Source organism: Vigna angularis, chromosome 11 (genome assembly GCF_016808095.1).
Source record: "Vigna angularis cultivar LongXiaoDou No.4 chromosome 11, ASM1680809v1, whole genome shotgun sequence".
Taxonomy (NCBI): Eukaryota; Viridiplantae; Streptophyta; class Magnoliopsida; order Fabales; family Fabaceae; genus Vigna; species Vigna angularis.
In genome coordinates, this window is record NC_068980.1 from 21,083,104 (window position 1) to 21,104,095 (window position 20,992).

A 20,992-nucleotide genomic window follows, 5' to 3' on the forward strand; every position below is an offset into this window, starting at 1 on the left:
AATTATATTCTAGGAATAAAAAAGAACCCATATTACAAAATTTACATTCCCAATTACATAGTCTGGAGAACAAATTTATGGGGGGTGGAGGAAGAAATATATGGAGGTTCAAGAAGATGCCTCCATTCTAATGTGAAATTGATTTCGAAACTAAAGTAAACTGGTCTACGAAAAAAGTAACAAATTCACCAAAGCATTTAAAGGAAGAAAGACAATGTTAAATTCGATAACTTACAGTACGCTACATTGTAAACCTCTTAAATCTGAAATCACATTTTTTTTAATCATCACTATCATTATAAGGAAACAATAGCAACTGATCCAAGGACAAATGAATATGTATTGTTTAATACTGTGAAGAAAATGTTATAGTTTAGCCATGGCCCAATTATTAAGGTTCCTCTATGTGATGTGATGATAGTAGGAAAAACAATCACGTTGAGTGATTTTTATATATACAACACTGACAAGAACACTAGCCTACAGGAGCACAGGGGACTGCCTTCTAAATTTAAAATTTTGAATTTTGTCATCACTTCGATGAGAAATATTACATATCAAAAAAGTGGAAGAGACAAACAAAATTACCAGTCCTTAATCCTACAAAACTTCAAAACCCGCCTAGTTGAGCATGACTTGACAAATCTTGCAATCCTTTCAACCAGAAGCAGATGCAGCTCTCTGTTTATCAAAATCCCCTTGCTCTTCCTTGGCAAACTCTTCAATCAATTCACGCTGTCTCTCTGTCAGGTTGCTGCAGAGCATCACACAAAAAGAGATCAATTATATTATAGACATCTATCAGACCCATCACAAAGAAAAATCTTTTCCCAAACAACCTGATCCTACACTATTTTTGTTTGTGGGGTGAGCAAGAGGCGTTTATTCCCATTTGAAGCCTCCAAATCATGATTTGGACAAAGTTGAAGAGACTAACTTTTAATACAAATCAGGGTTTGGAGCTGTTTTCAAATGGAATTTCCAGCATGTACACATTAGTTCATAAACAACATTCAACATTAAATATAACACTCACTTAGGAATGCTGACGTTAAAATGAACGTATTGATCCCCAAGTGTATAAGAATTTTTTGCCTTGATCCCTGTTAAGAGAACAAACAACTTGGTAACGATGAAAAAATCACCTTAAACTGAACACTTGAAAAATCCACCGAACAGGTTCATGGAATTTAAAATATACTTTCACACAATGCTGTCTGGTAAAATACTCACAAATTATCAATATACGACATCATATAACTTACCTTTCTTTTTCAAAACCACCTTTTGACCAGGTTGGGTGCCAGGACGAACCTGCCAATCACGACCCATCATCAAGCATCATCAGTTACCAAAACCAATATGCCATGAGAAATTATGTACAAAAGCAACACAAACCTTAAGAACAACATCTCCGGTAAGAGTTGGGACCTGAATCGTTCCACCCAAAATTGCCTGAAAAATAATATAGCATTTAAGTTATTTTCAATAACACAAACCAATAGTAAGATGTTTAAGATCCTAAACATTTACAAAATAGAAAAAAATCCATAAATCTACCAGAATCAAAAGAGGTTAATGATTGCTAGGTCCTCAACAACAGATCTATTTAAATGTTCGAAGCCTTCAAGTCTATCAGGAACAAACTAACATTTTCCAAAACCCGCTGTTTGTTTTTTGTCCATGAAGATTTATAACTCGAAGAGCTACTTATTTAACTAGTTCTTGTCTAAGGATTTAAAAACAGAACTTATAATGAGCACATTCAGTTTGCCAAATGACATGTTTTAGAATTGCAAGAGGGAATGCAGATAAATAGGTTAGAATGGAGAGTCATTAGGATGCTAGCATCATATTGGAAGAACAATCCAAATTTTCAAATAAATGCAGAAGCTGGACAGTCAAGAGATGTATTCTTAGAAGAATTTCTATTATTTTTTTTTCAAATAAATGCATTCCTAGAGGAACAACGAGATGTATAAGTGGAGTGCCTTTCCAAGCAAGTTTTGTAGGAGGATTGATTTAGGTTTAAATTCTACTTTCTTAAGATGGTATCAATAAGCCTATCCTAGCAAGCTGTTGGGCCTCACGACACCCATTATTGGGTTACCCTCCAGTCCAACACTTGAGATGTCCAATCTTTGGTGTAAGGTGTGTAGAAGAGCCCACATCAAGTGGAGAAAAGGTTAGATTATAGTATATAAGTTATGTAAGGTTGAATTAGGCTTAAAATTCATTTATTAAGAGTCTCATTCATGAATAGACTAATGAAACAAGTTCAAGTGAAGAAGATAAAGCATCCAAGCCAAAGCAAGAGAAGAAAAGTGTGTGAATGAGCCTCTTGTAATGAGTAATATAATTCTTAGAGCTCTTTAATGGGGGTACAAAGTTTGTACAGTGTTACACAATTGGGGTGGTTAAAACTGTAATAATCTGAGACACTAAATCTCTTATGGGATGGTTTCACGGACGTAGGCAAGAGGGTGCTGAATCCCGTGAATTGTGGTCTGTTCCATCTTATCATTGGGCATGTGCATGATTCCATTGGTGTTTTTTCCCCAACAGTTGTATCATAGTGATGGTGGGTAACACAAGTTTGAGATGTTTGATATTTGATTAAAATGTAAACCTTATTTTTGGTATTACCATTCAAGAGCTTATAATGCAGCAATTTCTTAATCTGACTTTAGAAGATGAAAAAGTTGACTAAAATTAATGAAAAGGTATGGAAAAATATCCAAAACAAAGTTGAGCATAATTTGATTAGCTCTTGTGATCAAGTATGTGATGAAGGACACAGCATCGAAGGCCTTATGTGGGAGAAACTCAAGAACAACTATGCATCCAAGCTTGTATCAAACAAAATGGAGATGAGAGGAAATCCCCATTACTACACTAATAAATTCAATCCCTTGGGACAATTGTTAAATGCATATTGTCAGATATATTGTGTTTTATGTTAATTAGGAAAACATAGTCCCTATGTTAATTATGTTGTTTTTACATATTTCATTTGTATTTGCACTTAGCCCACATTCTCATTATTATAAATACATTACCCAATGTGTATTTTCTACATAAGGGAGATTAAACTTATACCTACTTTTACTATATTCAATATGGTATCTAGAGCCTAAAGTTTTTTATAGTCAATATTTGAGTTTTGAATTCATTGAGAGAGGATTCTCTTGGTTCTTGTCATAGAAGATTGGTTCTTATCAAACATTGAGACTTTTGTGGTGAATCTTTATTGACTCATCAATCTGCTAGATTGTGACATCTTCATCTCTCTTTTTTATGCATTCTTCTTTGATTTTCTTTGTTTATGCTAAGGGAGGAATTAAATTCAAAAATAAGCGTACTCTTTCCTGGATAGGATTGTATCGTCTAGACAGCAATTAACTACTCTAAAATTGCCTCCTTTCCTCTTTCAGGACCCGTGCTTGTTGCCTTGATTGGAAAACCTTGGTTTTATAGGGTTTTTCTCTCCATGGCTTTTTCTGCTACATCTTTTGGTAGCACGGGCAAATTTGCTCTTTTCAATGAATTTCTCAAATGGTATAGGATTGCCAAAACTCTAGTTCCACTACTAATGTTGCATGCTCAGGTATATCTTTTGTTGGCCTAACTCAACCTTCTTCTCTTGAACCTTGAGTTCTTGACTTAGGTGCCACAGATCATATTATTGATAACAAATATTTGTTTTCTTCATTATCCTCTTCGAATAATTTACCTACGATTACAATCGTTGATGAGTCTAGGGTCTTATCTCATGGTGTTAGTATTGTTAATCTTTTTTCATCTTTAACCATTGATAATGTTCTTTATGTCCTTGGGTCCCCCTTTAGCTTAAGGGGAAATGTTAGATATTTTCTCTTTTTATGTTAATTAAGGAAACATAGTCTCTATGTTAATTCTATTATTTTTACATATTCATTTGTATTTGGGCTTAGCCCACATTATTATTAATCTCATACTTAGTTTCACTTTATTCAATACATATGCAAATCTCTAATGAGAAGTGGCATTGTTGTCGTTGGCCAAACTATTAAGGCCATACAAATCTTTGATTGAAACATTGTTATTAGGGAACACAATGTAGAACTTGGATGAAGTGGCTTGCGCTCCAAAGAACTAGGGAATGATGAGAAACAAAAATATTGATACTGAAGGTTAAGCATTAGCCATGGACAAGACCAAGTAAGAAAGGAGTCAATCAAGGAGACATGATGGATTCAAAGGAAGAACAAAATTGTAACCACATTAGTAACAAGATATGAGCAACATGCAACATTATTGTTGTAGGGAGAAGCATTTGAAAGAACAATGCAACAAATGAGGGAGGAACTGAAAAAACTAAGTTATCTATAAAAATTATGACAACTCGAGGCTAACATGGTAAAAGACTTTGATGAAGATATGTAAATTGGCAACTTCGAGGAGGTTGCTAAATCAAAATAACTGATGGATTTTGCCACTTCAACGCACATCTGTAGAGACCATGCGATGTTTAACAACTTGAAAACTAGCTAAGAGTTTGACCATTTCACATTAGGAAATATGGAGGGAGAAAATGGTTTGTATCTTTTGTTGCTGTCAATATCATTTCATTGGAGAAGATGGCACCGCAAGGGTATGCTGGTACAAAGTGGGAATGAAAGGCGTACAAGGTAGGCACTTGGCTTTGGGAGGACAAAAAAATGAGGAACTTGGAAGGGAAGGCCATAGTCACAACAAAGTCGAGAAGGCAAAATTTTGCAAAGAGGTGTTATTATGAAATTTTAATTGAAAGAAAAAGTGTTGGAAAGAAAATCCAGTTTACCAAATAAATGTAGTAGGAGGAAAGTATTTTCATTCTTGGACTCCACCAAAATGAGAGGGTATGTGCAGAAATGGATTAGCCAGGGTTATTGATAGTAGATGGCAGACTATGGCAGTCAGCCAACAAAAGCATTCTAGCAAATTGCCAATGTATAGCAACAAAAATAAAAATAAATACATGATAAAAATTAAAAAATAATGAAATAACATCAAGTATTTTACTTCAAATAACAATAAAATGATAATAAAACATCCTTTTAAAGACAGGCATGATGATTTGTTGGTCTGTTGGTTGGAATAATCCGAGGTGGAAGTAGTAGACAGTCAGAGAAGTCATTGGGTGGTTGCCAGAGATAGTGGTCACAGTTGTTGGGTGGTCGCCAGAGATAGTGGTCACAGTTGTTGGGTGGCTGTGGGATAAGATAATGGATGTTCATTGAGTCTCATTAATGAATGGAATCGTTAATTTTTTTTCCTTTACAATAAAAGAGATCAAGAAAAGATGAAACATCCCAACCAAAGTAAGCAAAGAGGGCAGATGCAAGCGTGTGACCATTTGTGTGAGAGTCCACTGTGCTGAGTGATATCATTTCTTAGAACTCTTGATAAAGGGTATTATTAAGACATGTGTAGTGACAATATGGAATTGGTTAAAATTCTTGCAATCATATTTGAGATGATGGAGAAATGATTGAGACAATCCTATGAATGTAACCAAGAAGTGTTTGAATCAAATCAATTACTATGTGGGTGATTCCATTGGCGTGTTTTTTTTCCTACACCATGACTATTTAATTCATATATGTGCCAGCCACCATGGAATATACTAGAATGGTAAACAAAATGTAGACAGCCCCGATAATATAAATTGTTATTATGAAAAATACACATCTATACATAATTTAATTGCTGTATGGCATGTTTGCATCTCCTCTTCTAATTCACATTATTCTTCAAATCTGCATAAGAAATAAGTAAACCACACAGAAGTAACTTTTAGTTGCTTCAGACTGATTGGAGTCCAGAGGCAACTGTAATATGTGTCAAACATGCCAGTCGTAATGCTAGGGGAAGGTGATTTACACAAAAAAGGCCTACTTTGGTAAAATGAAAAGTAAAGATTATCCCTCTCCCCTCCCAACCCCAATGAAGATGTCACAACTCCATATAGTGTTAAGAACAGGTGGAGCATTTCACTGATCCCAGATTGACAACAAATATACAAAAAATATGTCCAACTTGGTCAAAACATTTTCTCTATCTAGGCCATGACACCAATTTGCTTCCCCAGAATTATAAACTGATACTACGAACAAATACAGGCATACATAAATAGAAAGCCGAAAAGAATCAACTAGAAATAAGCCTCAAACTGTTTAATAGAGAAACATTACCTGAGTGATACTTAACACAGCATCTACATGAATATCAGACCCTTCTCTACGGAAGACGGGATCTTCCCTGACCTGCTCAAAGGAAAATGATAAATAAATAATTGGGCTTGTGAGAAGATATAAGAGAAAAATGGAAATGATTACCAAGCAATGAATAGATTAAACAGTCACCTTAATAGTAACATAAAGATCACCAGGGTTATCTCCATCAGGATCTGCACCACCACTCCTGTAAACCTTTATAGTTTCATTATTGTCAATCCCTGCATATGTAAGAGCATGTCAATCGCTCAACCCAATTTTTTTCCTTTTAGCTACCACAATTAATAAAATCAAATTAGTCAGTAGAAAGATAGTCAACATCCAATATTGCTCTAAATTATTAAAAGGTCAGTGATCAAAAGCATTAACTTTACTATTGTAAAATACGGTAGCTTCTTTCTGGTTGTATTCGTTGTCAGATTAATACTAATACATAATGGCAAAACTCAGAATTAGCAATTGATCTCTTCCTAGCTTCTACCAAACAAATTTTATTCCAAAAAGCAATATAAGGGAAATCTATAAAAACTACTCATTCATTTGACTTTTGCTTTGCAACTTGTAATATGAATATGATTCACCCAAAATAATGCACTGTAAAATTTTAAGTTGTTACCAGCCATAATATCCAATTTGACTGATTTTGTTCCTTTGGTAAGCTTTGCCCCTTTGCATGACTTACAGAAATTCTGACACCAACAAAGAAAAGAACAAAATTACTAGTTATTGGAATGAAAAATAAGTACAAATACATGAACATGATGAATCTACACTATTCATTGTATAATTTATTTATATGTATTGCCGCTAAATAAGAAATAAAAAGGCAACAATAATAAGCAACATGGCAAGTTACATGAATCACAGCCTAATCCACCGTATCCAAATTTACAGAATAAGAGAATTAATATGAAAAAAAGTTAAATATTTGCATCATACCGATACAATTTTTCCAGTTCCCTTACATGTACCGCAAGTACTCTCCATCCTAAATATGCCAGTTTGTACATATGTCTGGACATATGACAAAAGTCATTAGGTTAACATCATTATCATGATAATAATAACAATAATAATGCATTACTAAAGAAAGTTATATTTAAGACAATACTGACCACTCCTGACCCTTTACAGCGCTTACAAGTTTCAGGTCTTGTCCCAGGAGGAACACCACTCCCACCTGAATAGTCAACAAAGAGAAAAAACTTGTCACCTTCCGGTGCACACATGCCTTGCAAACTAAATTACATATACTAGTGACAGTTAACAACTAAGCATGTAAATGATCTTTAAGTCATGAGCATACCACAAGTGTTACATAGCACTTCTGTTTGAAATGTAACATTTTTGGTGCATCCTCGAACGGCTTCCATAAAAGATAGTTCAATAAAAGTCTGAAAAATAATAGAGCAAGTTGCATTTTCCACAAACAAGTGCTAGAATGGTTAAAAATGTCCAGAAGATATGAAGAGAGAAAGAACCTTGACATCTTCACCACCAATATTCTGATGAAAAAAGCTCTTGACAAAATCCTGATCACCATTTTAGGGAAATGCTTAGAGGATTAAAAAGCACAGTAGTCTTAAAATGTGAGACATGTAATTCAAGCAAATTTCTTAGACAATTGTTATTTATTATGATGCAATAATTTATTGAATCATTATTTTCTACTACAATTTTATTTAAGCAGAACAGAGGCACAAACAAACATACCATATGCAAATTAAGATGCTTGATTGCTTGTATGTATGATTATGGAAGCTGTATATTTGTAAACTATTAAAAACTAAACAGACTATTCCACCACTAATCTGAACTAGAAACTGATGCAGTTGCATGATTAGTGTCTGAACAGAACAGAACAACAACAATAATAACATCAGATGCTTCCGCTATAACATCACATTTAAAATTAGAACTACATAGTTATTTCTACTAAGCAAAATTCCTAATAAAATATCTACAGCAATAAAGACAAAACTACCAAAAAATTATATAGGATGAACGTACACAATGAGACATGACCAATAGCAAGAATATAGAAAGCAGCAAGTCATTACATGATCTCGGAATATCTGCTCAAATGGATTAAAGCCGCTTTCACCTCCAAAACCAGAGCTTTGTTGATTTACATACGCATTATGGCCAATCTACATATCCATATTAAATCAAATCAAATCACTGGGATAATTAATAAATAAGATAAAACAAGAGCATGAATGGAAAAGATTAGTTTTGAGATTTCAGACACTTGTGGGGGTTAAAAAGTTGTTTGCAATTTCAGCTGTGTATCTTTGAACTTGGTAAAACGGTTTTTTTTTCTCCGAAAATTAAATTGACTATGACTCTTGAAATTTGTAGCTTATAATTATTTTCCAATAGCGTTTTTTCCCTTTCAGCTTTATACTTTTGTTTGTTATTTTCCAATAACAAACAAAATTTATTATCTTAAAACTAATTTTTGATTATAATCTATTATAAGAATAATTGACTATACATATAATCAATTATAGCAATAAGACGATTTTTACAAATATCTAAAAGAAGGTGCCAATTGTAACCGCCCAATCCTTTTGTTCAACTTTCACCCTCAAATATCTCTATCCTTCAACTCCATAAAACAGAGATCTTCTGAGCCCAGCTATTATTCCCTTGTTATGCTCTTATGATGTATAATGTAGGTCTCTTGTGAATAAAATCAGTAACCTGCCCTATAAATTTACACCAATAGAGTAACAATTTTTTTTTGGCAAAGGTAACAAAAATATATCTGGAAAGGCACAAGACCTGATCATACTGTTGACGCTTTTCCTCATCCTTCAAAACCTACAATGCAGTTATTCAAAGGGGGAGGAGTCAAGAAATCATAATCCAGTTTACTCATCACATAACAATTTACAGTGGAGCTCTACGTAAATAACAAGCACAACAACAGTACACCTCATATGCCATTGAAACTTCTTGAAACTTCTTTTCAGCTTCAGGATCATCTTTGTTTGTGTCTGGATGGAGCTTCTTTGCAAGCTGCAGAACAAGAAGAAAATAAAAAGTGAAAAAAAGGCAGAAATAGAATTATTTCAGACAAATAACTCATGCTCATCGAGTGCATTTGAAGAACTTATGTGAAGAGAATAAAGGAAAAATAAAGGGAACTACATGAAATATTTTCACAAGCATACAACTACTGTAGGTACTAAAATCTTACAGTGGAATATATTACGAATAAGAAAATCATAAAACGGGTGCCAACAACCAAGTATAAAAATTAAACAGCAAAAGGAGCAAAAACGTATTTCAGTATTATATAACATAAATGAGTGGTTGGCATACGTAACAGCAATATGATAGAAAACAAACTCTTCCCACACAATCCAAACAACTATTTTAATCTCGCCCACTTGGGAAATGAAAGCAATACATACTATAAGAAAAGCAAACAGTTTGCAAAACATTTTGGGCAAGACTTGGATTTAGAAGAGAATGTAACAAGTGATGACCCCTTTCAACCAGGAAAGGTATAAGTAAGAAATCAGAATTTTTTACCAGGAAATAATTCAAATGTTCACCTAAAACTTCAAAAATGTTCGTTGATACAAAAATACATTTATATCAAACTAGTCAAGTAAAACCTACCCCATAGTATGCTTTCTTTATTTCAGAAGAACTTGCATTCTTACTCACACCAAGAACTTCATAATAGTCTCTAGCCAATGATGCTGAAAAGAAATTGAGGGGAAAAAATAAATCATTCAAATTCAAGGGACAGTAAACAAATATATCCATCAAGGGGAATGATCAAAACAGAAATTGCAGAGCTAATTAAACAAAAGTAGCATTAACTTCAGGCAAATTAGACATCATCACCAAAGAAAAAGACAAAATACAAGCCATGAATAACCAAACAAGATTTCCCAATGCATTTCGGTGTGACATCAGCAAGAATGAAAAGTAAGGCAAGCAGCACACAAAGCTAATCCAACATCTTATACCCGACCCATGAATGGACCTGGATGTCCCCCAATATGTATTAGCTGCTCCATACAGCAACCAGTTCTTCAAAGTAAAACCATTTCCAACTGCAATTAGACAGGTAAGAAAAGGATCAGCAAAAAAAACACAGAAAATCATAGAGTTCACTTTTTTAATAAGATGTTCAATACAACATAAGAAAAAACAATATTAGGACCAACAATTGTCAAACTAATCCAAAAATAATTGACTCAATCACAGAGTCTTATTCCTTTGTATAATCGCACACAACAAAATTAAAAATTCAAAGCAAAAATTGAAACTTGCATTATTATCTTCAACACATACCTTTTGGAAATAAGTTCCCAATAACTCCGGATGGATTACAACGTCCCGAACTCAATGTCCTAAAACCCCTTTGGCACACTCCTTCATATACCTGAGATTTATCCAAAATAAATCAACCAAACATAACATAATTGCATCAAAGTAGGCAGAGAAAACGTATCAAAATTCGAAGTTGGATAATGAATGGCAAATCAAGGGGCGAGAGAGATGAAGGGTTGTTCAGTACAGGTTCGGCGTCGGCGTGACGGATGAATTTAGCGGGCAGCGATCGGAGGAGCCTAACGCCATTGGAGCGAAGCATTTGGGAGCACTTCGATGAGAAATGTTGAATCTTTGGAAGGAGAATTGGGGGTTTCTGAATGCGAGCAATAATATCCCTAAAACCCCTTCCAAAAACCCTAATGTTTTGAGCAATTGGAAGGTTCTAGTTGTTAGTAATGTAAAAGAGAAGAGGGGGCAGAGAGAGTTTTAAACATTATTTTTAAGAAAATGTACTTTATACTATTTTTATACAATAAAAAAAAATTGTTCTGCAATTGTTTCTTAGCACATATTTCAATATAATCACGAAAACAAATTTTTATAATCCTTATTTTTCAAAAATAAAAAATTTCTTTTAAATATAGTAAAAGGATTTTGTATTGTGCAAGAGAAATGGTACCATAAACACTTTATGGTCATTTGACACAAAGTATAAGGGTAAAATGGTTCTAAAAGTGTAAAGTTTTGTATTTTTTCAAAAAATAAGAGAGTAAAAAATAAATAAGTATAGTGTAAAATGAATGTAAAAAATTTAAATGTGTCAAAGAATATTTTTCTTGTGAAAATGTTCACAAAAAAGTTTACTTTATAAATATGAAAGAACATTTTAAAATTTATTATTTAAAATTAATTTTTAATTATTTTAAACTAATCCTTCTGAAACATTTCACAACAAAAAAATATTTCTTAAAATCACCTCATTTTACGTTCTCTCTTTTCTTTCTTATCATAAAATTGACTTCATTCTTCGTCTTATTTAATATCTAAAGTTATACGAGTGAGTGTCGTCAAAAAAATTCAACAAAATCCACAAATCAATAAGTCTCAAGCATGCTTTTTTTCTTTTGAGAACTTTGTTTCCTATCTTGCATGCAGCCTAAGTAGTTTTTCTACCTTTTTAGAGGAACATTCATATGGTAAAGGTCAAACACACAAGAAACCTAAACCAAAATGTCAAATAGTTTCAAAAAAAAACAAGATTAGAACCATGAAAACAACATAGTTTGAACTTGAAAATGAGACAATAAAGAACAACACAAAAAAAAACATATAAAAGCAATAAGATAGTTAAGACCAAAAGACTTAACTCTTGTAAAACTAAAGCTCTTGGTACCAAATGATAGCAACCTCCTTAAGCTATGTTGGATCAAAACATGGAGAGATGTTATGGTAATGATGAAGGTAAAAGGGTGCAAAAGCTACAGAGGATTAGGGGTAAGGGTCACGGCCTACGGTGTTTTATGGGTGAAGGATCGTGTTTGAATGGTGTTCTTAGAGAGGTTAGGACAACTCTTAGAGGAAGGTGGCTAGAGGAGACTACATGTGATGCTTTAGCCTTGACTTTAGAGACTAACAAAATGGTTCAACAATTTGGTATTAGTTCATTACTAATCTCAAAGTGAGAATACAAGGGTGAAGACACCTCTTTTTGTAGGCTTAAGGTGTCTCCAATTTGTAGAAGCAAAACCCTAAAAACACAAGCTTGATGACCTAACTTAGAGACCAAGGTAAAATTCCTCTCCAATAAGAAGAGGTCATGTAACCACTACTTATGAAAAATCCTCTCCATTTTTAAAGTTACATGTGGCCACTAACTATGAGAAATTCTCTCTAATGTGAGCATGACACATGGTCATACTAACATGGGTGGATGACCCACTCCCCTTGTCCACCAAGTCAAGTTAAAAACTTTGACCACATGTTCAACACACACTATGGACACCCACTTTGGGTCAACATTGGGTCTTGACCTTTATTGACCCAAGTGGTCCAAAATACAATACCCAAAATAAATCATACACTACTTGGTCCAAATTATTCCTACTCTACTATAAGCTCCATGATAGCCGAAGATGGCCTAAGAGAAAGAGTATAGGCTCATCTTCCACAAATTACTTCATCCCTTCTTGAAAGTGTTTGGTCATGGCTAGGGAGTATGCCATCATCCCACCCGTTTTGAAAAGGATTTTCCCTCAAATCTTCAAGTTGTCTCATGGAAACATCATTTCCTTTTAGGAGATGTTTAGCTTTCTTCCCTCGAGGTCAAACACCCTCCTACTTAAAACAAAAGAAAATGTAAGTCTTAGTAAAATAAGTATATAAAGTATGTAGCTCCCAGGGATTATACACCTTTGATCAAATGAATGATCAAGGTCTTAGTTTTCTAGAGTATTTTCTTTTAACCTCTTGTTTGCCTTATGTTGAACGTGTGTGCTTTTGGAATGACTTCCCTTTTCAAAAAAAAGGTTTTATTTGGTCTTGTCTTTTCATTCTTCTTAAGGAAGATGGTAAGAAGACCTCTTGTGTTTCTCTACATAATCCTTCTTAACATAATAATGACCCTTTTGTTTGGGCACTCTTTAGACTTGTGTAGTTTTCTTTGACACTTAGAACATTGATTGTTAAAAGTGTCTTATTTTTCTTTTTTATCTTTTTCTTTTGATTGTTAAAAGTGTATTTTTTTTTCTTTTTCTTTTTCTATTTTATTTCTCATTTGCACTTGAAAATGTGTGAAAGGATGAAGTACAAACTTCATTTTATTGTGAGTGATTATTATTTCATTGGTATGGCCATTATGTATGGATTCTTTGTCAAATAACTAAGGCCTTCCCAACAAAATATGACAAGCATTCATATTTATTATGTTATTGATGAGTGCATATTTATGGACTCATCTAGTCTTTAATATTGGATTCTTAATTGCTTTTTATACTTTAATAGAGTATTTTAATTAAGTTTTGTTATAATTGAGTTTATTTATCATGAGATAAAAAAACATGTTAAAAATAGTTTTTAAGTCGCATAAATGTTTTTTGGATATTTTAAGGTGTGTCAGTGCAACTGCAGCTAAGTTGAGCTTATTAAGGTGTGGAAATAAATTGGTTAAAGCTTCATAACACTTTAAAGATAAATCCAATAATATCAATTAATCAAGATCACAAGAAATCAACCCAAGCATAACATGAAAAAATGAAGAATTTTGACTAAACCAAGAAGAGGGAACATGCAACAAAAATTGGATTTTGTGGTTTTCTTTATTTTTTATACTAAAAGGGATTTGATAATTGATAAATGTTTATGATTAAAAACAATTTGGAGAAAATATATCTTAAGATATTTTATTTGATATTGTTAAATAATTATCTTATTTAACTATGTCAATAAATATCAAAAGATAATTTTTGTCAATTATTTTTTAATCTAACAAATATATTTTCAAATATTTTTAGATCTTCAGAAAAATCAAATATATCTTCACATCGAATACAAATAAGATTAGTTTATAGTATATAAGATGTAAACCTTATTTTACAATATTTTGTAGGATTGAGTTATGTTTAAAGTTCATTTCTTAACATGTGTAAGAGTCATGAGTTAGAGCCTATCATAGCGAAATTGGTTGTTTGTTGGGTTTATTATTCTACTTGTTATCACAATATCAAATCCTCCATTAATATCTGGTCCCATGCATAAGATGCATATATATGAGGCTGAGTTAAACTTAAAAATTCACTTTCTAACATAATATAAAAGTCATGAGTTAGAGCATATCTTAACAAACATTATTATTTGTTAGGTTTATTATTCCATCTGCTATCGGGTTGTTAGACCACACATTAATGTCTAGTTTCATGCACAAAATGTAAAACGTGAAATGTAAAATGTGGGGTTAAGTTAGGTTTAAAATTTAATTTTTAATATATATCAAAGTCATACTTAGAACATATCCTGATAAAATTTGTTGTTTATTTTGTCTATTATTCCACACACTATCAACACGATATCAAACCATCCATTAATGTTTAGTCTCACACACGTGATGTATATATCTTAATTGAGAAAGTGTGTTAAAAATCTCACATCAACTAAAGATAAAACGAGTTTATATTGATAAAACGAATTTATAATATTCAGATAATTACAAACTTCATCTTTCAATCCAATTCATGAAATTAAGTTAATATTAAAGTTTCCTTCTTAAATCAATCATAAAACATGTTAAAAATTATATTTACAAATACATTTCATTAAATATTATTCCTGAATAATTCACACACTAAAGTTCATAACAACATGACATAACATCACGTTACAAAAGGTAAATTACAACTTCTCTTCTAATAAGTAATAACTAATTCATATAAACTAATTACAAAAATGATTTTATTAAATAATTAATATACTGACATTTAAGTATGACTTTTAAACTGAATTTATTATAGGAAATATTGGACATATAGATTTAAGAAGAAAGATTTTAGTAAAGACATTGAGTATTTGGGGAGAAATTGTAAAAAGAAATAAACTATAAGTCTCACTATATTATATTTTTCTTATATTTTAGCAATGAATTTGGATGAACATGTACACGAGGTATTGCTATAATTTTTTTTGTAATCTATTTGTTAAAAAATAGAGTAAAAGCTAATTTTCAATTTATATAAAATATGTTTTATATAATTTATTTACTTCATTCTCTTTTCTACTCATCTTAAGAAGTAAAGAAAAAGTCTTGTAATTCTTTCTTTTTGTTTCATTCAAATAAAGATACACATTTTTCAATCTATTTGTTTTAGTTTCTTATTTTTTTATTTATTTTAACAATATTAATCCAAACAAAATATTAAAGGGAAAATTGTATTAACCTTCCTGATCACCCTTTTTTTTGTTTGCATCCCTTTCAATTTTAAAATACACAACATCTTTTTAATAATTATTTTAAAATTTATAATTTTCATTTGTACAACCAAGTTATTATTATACTATGATTAAAACTTTTACATGTGTTTCCAAATTAAATTCGTTTTAAAATTTGAAAGTCATTTCTAAGAATAAAGTTCATTCTAATCACATTTGTGTTTGTGATAAATTCCTTAACTAGGAAAACTTTCTAATCACAAGGCAAATATTCATTCCAGGAAGTAACGAACAACTTCATAAAGTATCTTATTTATCAGAACAGCTTTAGATCAAAATCATATGCCACTGCATCAACTTTGTTCTCTTATAAAAAATGTTTACATGAATTGAATAAGAAATTCTTTGGGAATAAACATATATCAAGATTCAAAGAGTATTCACTCATGTATTTATAAATCATATACCAGCAAAAATTGTCATCAACCGTAAACCTCTGTTGTGTGTTTTGGTTTGTGTCCGAAGTTTCAGATTTTGAATGGGAAAAAAAAATGAAAATATATATAAAAAAAAACTAAAATCCTTATTTTAATTCTCATTTTAATTATTCAATTTCGTCTTTTTATTTTTTTTAATTAAGTCTCAATTTTTTTAAAACAATTCAATTGGACTCTTTTTTAAATTGACGTTGAATTACTCTTTTACCAATAAATATAGTATAAGTATTTGGTTTTGACAACAATGATATCTCTAACATGTTAAAACTAACTGTAATTCCATCAAGTAAGATATAGTAGGAGATGTAAGTATCGATATATAGAATAATTTTTGAATTATTTGATAACCATATAAAGCAAAATAAATTTTAGTTGTTTGCATCAATCTCAAACTTCCTTCTTATGTACTCTTCTGAAAGAACATACCAAACTAAGAGCTAAAAGTTTATCAATAGCATATTCTATTGCTATTAAATAGGTGATTTTCTCACCTACTACGGATATCATGTTACGTTATATAAACTTAAAATCCATAATATCAATTGTTACATAAATACTATTTATACAAAAATATGATAAATGGAATGTAACAACGTTAATGATAATATAATGAAAATGACGTAATTGAATGGTTTAAAAAATTAGAACTTTGTTAAAAAAAAATAAAGAAACCAAATTAAATAATTAAAACGAAAATAAAAACCAAAGAATTTTAGCCCTTAAAAGAATTCTTGTTTATGGGTCTAATTCTTATCAAGTGTGTCATCTTTTGTTGACAATTTAAAAAGTTGACACCAAAGAAGCTATGAACAACTTTAGGCAGGGATTGAGTTGGCAAGGTAAAATATGAAAATTTAAAAAGACAAGCAGTGTGAAGATAAAAGAGAGAAATTATAATATACATTCTTAAAAGGAGAAGGGAAATAAAGCACAAGGAAAGCATCTTTGTGCAATTGTCACAGCAGAAGCACTTGAGCCAAGCCACCTTTGCTTTCTTGCAGCTTCAAATCTGCCTTTCACGTCCTGTTTTACTCACTTTTTCTCTACTTTCACATTGCTGCACATTCAAGAAAGAACTTATCCTTTCAAATAACCCCATTCATTAAGTTATTACATCATTTTCACACAAACCTAGTAAAAACAAATTAAACTATTTTCTATTTACCATTTAGGATTCCATGTTTCATACCAAGTAACTGTTCTCATGTGTTGGAATCACTCATAATTACAATCTCTCCATCATAAAGCATGTAATGTGAGCTAACAAGAGGCTTTTAGTCTATTCTTTTCTGTTTTCCTTTTCCATATTAAGATTACTACTGCTAAAGCTCATGTAGCTTCTTCATCATATTATTCCTTTCTTAAGCCAAGGTAGTGAGGAGTTCTATTGTGTAGGAAAGTGAGACAACCACCACTTTGTTTTCTTCTGTCTTTTGCCTTCTTAAGTAGAATTTGGTTGCTTCAGAATCGAATATTGGGTTACTTGTTGACAGCCATATAAGCTTTAGCTTGCTGTGACATACACACATTGCATTTGCTGAAGGTAGTTTTGGAGATCATTGACGCTCATGAAATTATGCCCAAAAAGAGATCACAAGTGCATTTGTTGAAGTAGAGTTTGAATACCAATTAAGAAAAACCAGAATTATCCTAAAGAACCTGAACCCCACTTGGAATCACAATCTGTTATTCCATTTGGATGCAACAAAACCTTCCTTCTAACTTTCCTACTTCAGAATTAGAAAACCTCTCATCTCCAATTTCACCAAAAAGTACAAGAATGCAAATGCAACACTACCAATCTTCCTCATTGTCCATTCCCAGCCACATAAAATATTGACCTGTCTGACATAACATCAAAAGCTGATCACAAAGAGGACACCCCAAAATCAATCACAAAAGAAGCTGAGAAAGTAAACTCAGCTGCAGTGTAGTGGCATTGATACTGGTCAAGATCTAAAAGAAAGTACAGAGTCTGTCCTAGGTTTAACACAGCAACTACACAAACACCAAGCAGCAGCAGCAGCAGCAGCAGCCAATGATTTCAATAAAGAGAAGACAAAGAGTTGCTCCAGCCACAATGCACTCAGTTGGTCCTCAAGCTCATCCCAGTAGGCAAGATGAAGAGTACAATCTGAGGGAGACCGATCCACAGCTCGGGGGGGAGCGGTGGCCAAATGCCAGAAGAGGGTGGATGACTGGTGGTGAAAGATTCTCAAGCACACATGACCTTGTTGAGCAGATGTTTTTTCTGTATGTAAGGGTAGTGAAAGCCAAGGATCTTCACCGCAGCACTCTTACCTCAAGATGTGATCCTTATGTGGAAGTGAAGCTGGGGAACTACAAAGGGAGAACAAAGCACATAGAGAATAAAACAAACCCAGAATGGAACCAAGTCTACGCTTTCTCCAAAGACAGAATTCAATCTTCTGTTTTGGAAGTCATAGTGAAAGACAAAGAAATGTTGGGAAGAGATGATTGTATTGGAAGGGTGGCATTTGATCTCAACGAGGTTCCAACCAGAGTTCCCCCGGATAGTCCACTGGCTCCTCAGTGGTACAGAATCGATGACCGGCGAGGAGGTGGTGATATCATGCTTGCAGTGTGGATGGGAACTCAAGCTGATGAGGCCTTCTCAGAGGCTTGGCATTCTGATGCTGCCACTGTGTATGGAGAAGGTGTTTTCAATGTCAGATCAAAGGTTTATCTGTCACCAAAGCTGTGGTATCTCAGGGTGAATGTCATTGAAGCACAAGATGTGATACCAAGTGACAGAAACCGGTTGCCAGACGTGTTTGTCAAGGCTCAGATGGGGAACCAAGTGCTGAAGACCAAGATATGTCCAACTAGAACAACCACACCAATTTGGAACGAAGATTTGGTCTTTGTGGCTGCTGAACCATTTGAGGAGAAGTTGACAATCACTGTGGAGGATCGCGTGCACCCTTCAAAAGATGAAGTACTTGGGAAGATAGTCTTGCCACTGACCCTCTTTGAGAAGCGGCTAGACCACAGGGCAGTTCATTCGCGCTGGTTTAATCTTGAGAAGTTTGGTTTTGGAATGATGGAAGCTGATAGGAGAAATGAGCTCAAATTTTCAAGCAGGATTCACCTACGAATTTGCCTTGAAGGTGGATACCACGTCCTTGATGAGTCCACTTTGTACTCAAGTGACCAAAGACCAACAGCTAGACAGCTATGGAAGCAGCCTATCGGGGTACTTGAAGTAGGCATCTTAGGAGCACAAGGACTCCTCCCAATGAAGATGAGGGATGGCCATGGCAGCACAGATGCATACTGTGTGGCAAAGTACGGTCAAAAATGGGTCAGAACCAGAACAATTCTTGACACTCATAGTCCAAAATGGAATGAGCAATACACATGGGAGGTTTATGATCCATGCTCTGTGATAACACTTGGTGTTTTCGACAACTGCCATTTAGGTGGGGGTGAAAAAGCCACTGCAGGCACTGCAGCCAGGGATTCAAGAATTGGAAAGGTAAGAATTAGACTCTCAACACTTGAAGCTCATAGGATATACACTCATAGTTATCCACTTCTTGTTTTGCACCCTCATGGTGTCAAGAAAATGGGTGAGCTTCAGCTAGCCGTGAGGTTCACTAGCCTCTCACTGGCTAACATGGTTTACATTTATGGTCAACCATTGCTTCCAAAGATGCATTACTTGCGCCCTTTCACAGTAAACCAGATAGAGAGTTTGAGGTACCAAGCCATGAACATTGTGGCCGGGAGGCTTGGAAGAGCTGAACCTCCCCTGAGGAAGGAGGTGGTGGAGTACATGTTGGATGTTGACTCCAACATGTGGAGCATGAGAAGAAGCAAAGCCAACTTCTTCCGCATCATGTCACTTTTCTCTGGCATCATCACAATGGGGCAGTGGTTTAGCCAAGTTTGCCATTGGAAGAACCCCATCACATCCGTCCTGGTTCACATTCTCTTCCTCATACTCATTTGCTACCCTGAATTGATGCTTCCAACTTTGTTCCTCTACATGTTCTTGATCGGCCTGTGGAACTATAGGTTTAGGCCTAGAAACCCACCCCACATGGACACAAAACTCTCATGGGCAGAAGCAGTTCACCCTGATGAACTTGATGAAGAGTTTGACACATTCCCAACTTCTAGACCGCATGATGTGGTGAGAATGAGGTATGACAAGCTTAGAAGTGTTGCTGGAAGGATCCAAACAGTGGTTGGGGACATAGCAACTCAGGGAGAGAGGTTTCATTCTCTACTGAGTTGGAGAGACACCAGAGCCACCAGCCTCTTCGTAGTGTTCAGTTTGTGTTCAGCTGTGGTTCTCTACGCAACTCCACCAAAAGTGGTGGCTATGGTAACAGGTTTGTATTATCTAAGGCACCCAAAGTTTCGTAGCAAACTTCCTTCTGTACCCAGCAATTTCTTCAAGAGGCTTCCAGCTAGAACAGATAGCATGCTGTGATGCATAGGAAAGAGTTCACTATGCATTTTATTCATTTGGTGGAGCTTTACTTTTAATGTAACTTAATGGAATTTCTGTTATTCAAGATCAATGTTCTCATTTGACGATGTTAGATACCTGATTCAGATCAGCATCACTGAATTTAACCTGTCTAACAAAACTGAAATGGTTGATATTTGTATCATAGTCTCACAGTTCTGTAAACTTACCTAGTCAATATCAATGATAACACAGCAGTCTAATTATGCAAATAGCTTGGTTTGTTAGTATGACATGCACTTAATGGATGCTAATTAAAACCATACCTTCAAAATAAATATTTCTAATGTTTCTTAATAATAATAAAAATAGTAATAGAACCTATTTATAATACATACATGAGTAATACTCATATTGTAAAATATAATATTATCTTAAAAAAAATTGGATAAATAATATTTGTTATTATATATTTATATTTATTATGTTGGGTTGAATGGAGTTCTTTGAATTGGACAAATGGCTTACGCTTAAAACCCTAGTCTGTCTATTTAATTCAACTATGAATCCAATCCAACGTT

The 20,992-nt window shown here is 33.6% G+C and overlaps 2 protein-coding genes across 3 annotated transcripts; one reads left to right on the forward strand and one right to left on the reverse strand.

Annotated features, from left to right (window-relative positions):
- Nucleotides 1–317: 317 nt before the first annotated feature.
- LOC108334396 (chaperone protein dnaJ GFA2, mitochondrial) lies at nt 318–11,038 on the reverse strand. 2 transcript variants are annotated; one of them, XM_017570222.2, is made up of 18 exons: nt 10,801–11,037; nt 10,575–10,665; nt 10,247–10,333; nt 9,891–9,973; nt 9,198–9,281; nt 9,045–9,083; nt 8,318–8,407; nt 7,739–7,789; nt 7,564–7,651; nt 7,373–7,437; nt 7,197–7,271; nt 6,874–6,946; nt 6,387–6,478; nt 6,216–6,287; nt 1,399–1,455; nt 1,266–1,314; nt 1,037–1,103; nt 318–754 (listed from the first exon to the last, which is right to left on the reverse strand). In XM_017570222.2, exons 1-18 carry the CDS (start codon nt 10,873–10,875, stop codon nt 658–660), a joined length of 1,335 nt encoding a protein of 444 aa, XP_017425711.1. In that variant the 5' UTR covers nt 10,876–11,037; the 3' UTR covers nt 318–657. The 2 variants fall into 2 exon arrangements, with proteins under 2 accessions (XP_017425711.1, XP_017425712.1); XM_017570223.2 differs by lacking the exon at nt 1,037–1,103 and having other exon boundaries at nt 613–754; nt 10,801–11,038.
- A 5,675-nt stretch (nt 11,039–16,713) lies between these two features.
- Nucleotides 16,714–20,682, forward strand: LOC108332509 (FT-interacting protein 1). Its single transcript, XM_017567807.2, has one exon. It carries the CDS (start codon nt 18,009–18,011, stop codon nt 20,430–20,432), a length of 2,424 nt encoding a protein of 807 aa, XP_017423296.1. The 5' UTR covers nt 16,714–18,008; the 3' UTR covers nt 20,433–20,682.
- The last annotated feature ends 310 nt before the right edge of the window (nt 20,683–20,992 follow it).

What these genes read in the sequence shown, in the direction of transcription:
- LOC108332509 (XM_017567807.2), top strand. Translation starts at nt 18,009, where the DNA reads ATGATTTCAATAAAGAGAAGACAAAGAGTTGCTCCAGCCACAATGCAC.
- LOC108334396 (XM_017570222.2), bottom strand. Translation starts at nt 10,875, where the DNA reads ATGCTTCGCTCCAATGGCGTTAGGCTCCTCCGATCGCTGCCCGCTAAA. An exon ending in ATCTTTATGTTACTATTAAG is followed by an intron (nt 6,288 to 6,386) that starts GTGACTGTTTAA and finishes TCCTTTGAGCAG; the next exon opens with GTCAGGGAAGATCCCGTCTT. An exon ending in GGTGGTTTTGAAAAAGAAAG is followed by an intron (nt 1,104 to 1,265) that starts GTAAGTTATATG and finishes TTCTCTTAACAG; the next exon opens with GGATCAAGGCAAAAAATTCT.